This window comes from Anneissia japonica, unplaced genomic scaffold, assembly GCF_011630105.1.
Source record: "Anneissia japonica isolate Jap-2015-1 unplaced genomic scaffold, ASM1163010v1 scaffold287925_len434832_cov202, whole genome shotgun sequence".
Classification (NCBI taxonomy): Eukaryota; Metazoa; Echinodermata; class Crinoidea; order Comatulida; family Comatulidae; genus Anneissia; species Anneissia japonica.
Window position 1 is genome coordinate 292,709 of NW_022701900.1, and position 2,194 is coordinate 294,902.

The 2,194-nt window shown below is 32.6% G+C and overlaps 1 protein-coding gene across 2 annotated transcripts in view; it reads left to right on the top strand.

The window, feature by feature from the left end:
- LOC117103739 (dixin-like) overlaps positions 1–2,114 on the top strand; it is a gene marked incomplete in the record, with an annotated part of 39,059 nt that extends 36,945 nt beyond the window's left edge. Inside the window, 2 exon segments of one of the 2 annotated variants that reach the window (XM_033244346.1) lie at positions 416–536; positions 1,028–2,114. In XM_033244346.1, the coding sequence (XP_033100237.1) occupies positions 416–536; positions 1,028–1,211 (305 nt within the window). 2 annotated transcript variants of the gene reach the window in all.
- Positions 2,115–2,194: the final 80 nt, after the last annotated feature.

Genomic DNA, 2,194 nt, shown 5'->3' on the forward strand with positions numbered 1-2,194 from the left:
GAATATAGAATGCAGTCATCAATGTGGTCACAGACATGTTTGTAAAATATATATAAAGACTAAGACATTGATAAAATCACATGACAAGTTTGACATATTCGAGAAATGAAAATATTACCACTCAACTATTTCATTCTGTTATCTAGTCTTAAATAGTCAAGTGGACAGAATGAGGTATCTGTGTGTTAATAGATTTATGCTTCTCAATTACTTAAACCATTTCATCTGATTTTACCAATTCCTTTTAATCACTGACCAAAAAGTTGACTGTCATTTTTTGAGACCTTAGAAGAAATAACCAAAGGGCAGGCTCAGCGTTTTAGAGGTAAATAATTCCTGGGGTAAAGGTCCAGTGCTTGTGTACTACATTTTCTACTTGCATTTCACTCTTAACTCTGAATTCATCTCTTTACAGGTATTAATTCAATTGATGTGCATTGCACAAGTAATGGTGGCCCTCCAGTGGCACAATCTACCAAGGTGCTGTATTTTACAGAAAGAACAGTAACACCCTTCATGTCTTCCATACCCAAGAAGTGAGTAAATAGTTAATGTTATATACCGAGTACGTAGATTCCAGGCATTTGATTGGTTAAAAGCCAGGCAATAGTTCCACCCATGCCTTCCTAGCCGGTCAATAATGCTTACAGTCTCTGTGTAGTGGTATATAAAACAGATATTTACCGGGATTGTAGTCGGGTGATCACCCATGTCCCTTGGCTTCGTCTCGGGACATAGTACAGCCACCAGATCACCTTGGGCTATAAATTGAAACATGACTGGATTAAAATTCCAGTAAATATTTGTTTTAAATACCAGTCCCAGTAAATATTTGTATTATTGTTATTGTTGGCCTTGCATTTTATTGAGACAGATCCAGTGATATTAAATTAGAAAAACTGTTTCCTGTTATATTTTCTGAATCTTTTTCTGTCTTGTCACCCTTCCATCTTTGAGAGACTTATGTATAATGCAACATATTAAAACAAAGAAGCTATATTTATATATTTTCCCTTTTCATTCAAAGGCTTGGCCAAGTAACTCTTCGAGATTTCAAAAAGATATTTGATCGAGACGGCCCATATCGTTACCACTTCAAGGCGTTAGATCCTGAATTTGGGACGGTCAAGGAAGAGGTAGTTGATGATGATGACATCATACCAGGCTGGGAGGGGAAGATAGTAGGTTGGGTGGAGGAAGATGTAGGATGATGAAGAGCGGGGTGGATCAACAGCCTACAAAGCTAACCACACTCCTTCCCACCAAAATTAACACGACTGCATTGATCAAACCAGCTCTCCTAAGGAGGTCTGTGCACATCATATTGTTCCAAACCTTTTTCCTTTCTGTTTGAAAATTATTTAAAAAATCATTCCAATGTTTTTTTTAAATAGACATTCTATCATAAAATTCCATTGACTGCTGGCTAATTGTTTTTTTTTACCAAAACCAAGTGACATTCCTAATAGTATGGTAAATAAATTATTAGTAATTAATAATAATAATATATCCTAGTGCCCAATGAAAACATTGCGTTGCATAACTTAAAATTTTAAAGAACGAAAGTTATTAATTTGATAGTATTTGAGAGTCCAGAATTTTGTCAATTGATTTTGACTATGTTCACATTGTCAAGTGTTTGAAAATTAGTTAAAAATCATTCCAATGGTTTTTTTTTAAATAGACATTCTATCATAAAATTCCATTGACTGCTGGCTAATTGTTTTATTTACCAAAACCAAATGACATTCCTAATAGTATGGTAAATAAATTATTAGTAATTATTAATAATAATGATAGTATATCCTAGTGCCCAATGAAAACATTGCGATGCATAACTTAAAATTTAAAATAACAAAAGTTAATAATTTGATGGTATTTGAGAGTCCAGAATTTTGTCCATTGATTTTGACTATGTCCACATTGTCCAGTGTTTGAAAATAAGTTAAAAATCATTCCAATATTTTTTTTTTAATAGACATTCTATCATAAAATTCCATTGACTGCTTGCTAATTGTTTTATTTACCAAAACCAAATGGCATTCCTAATAGTATGGTAAATAAATTATTAGTAATTATTAATAATAATGATAGTATATCCTAGTGCCCAATGAAAACATTGCGATACATAACTTAAAATTTAAAATAACAAAAGTTAATAATTTGATGGTATTTGAGAGTCCAGAATTTTGTC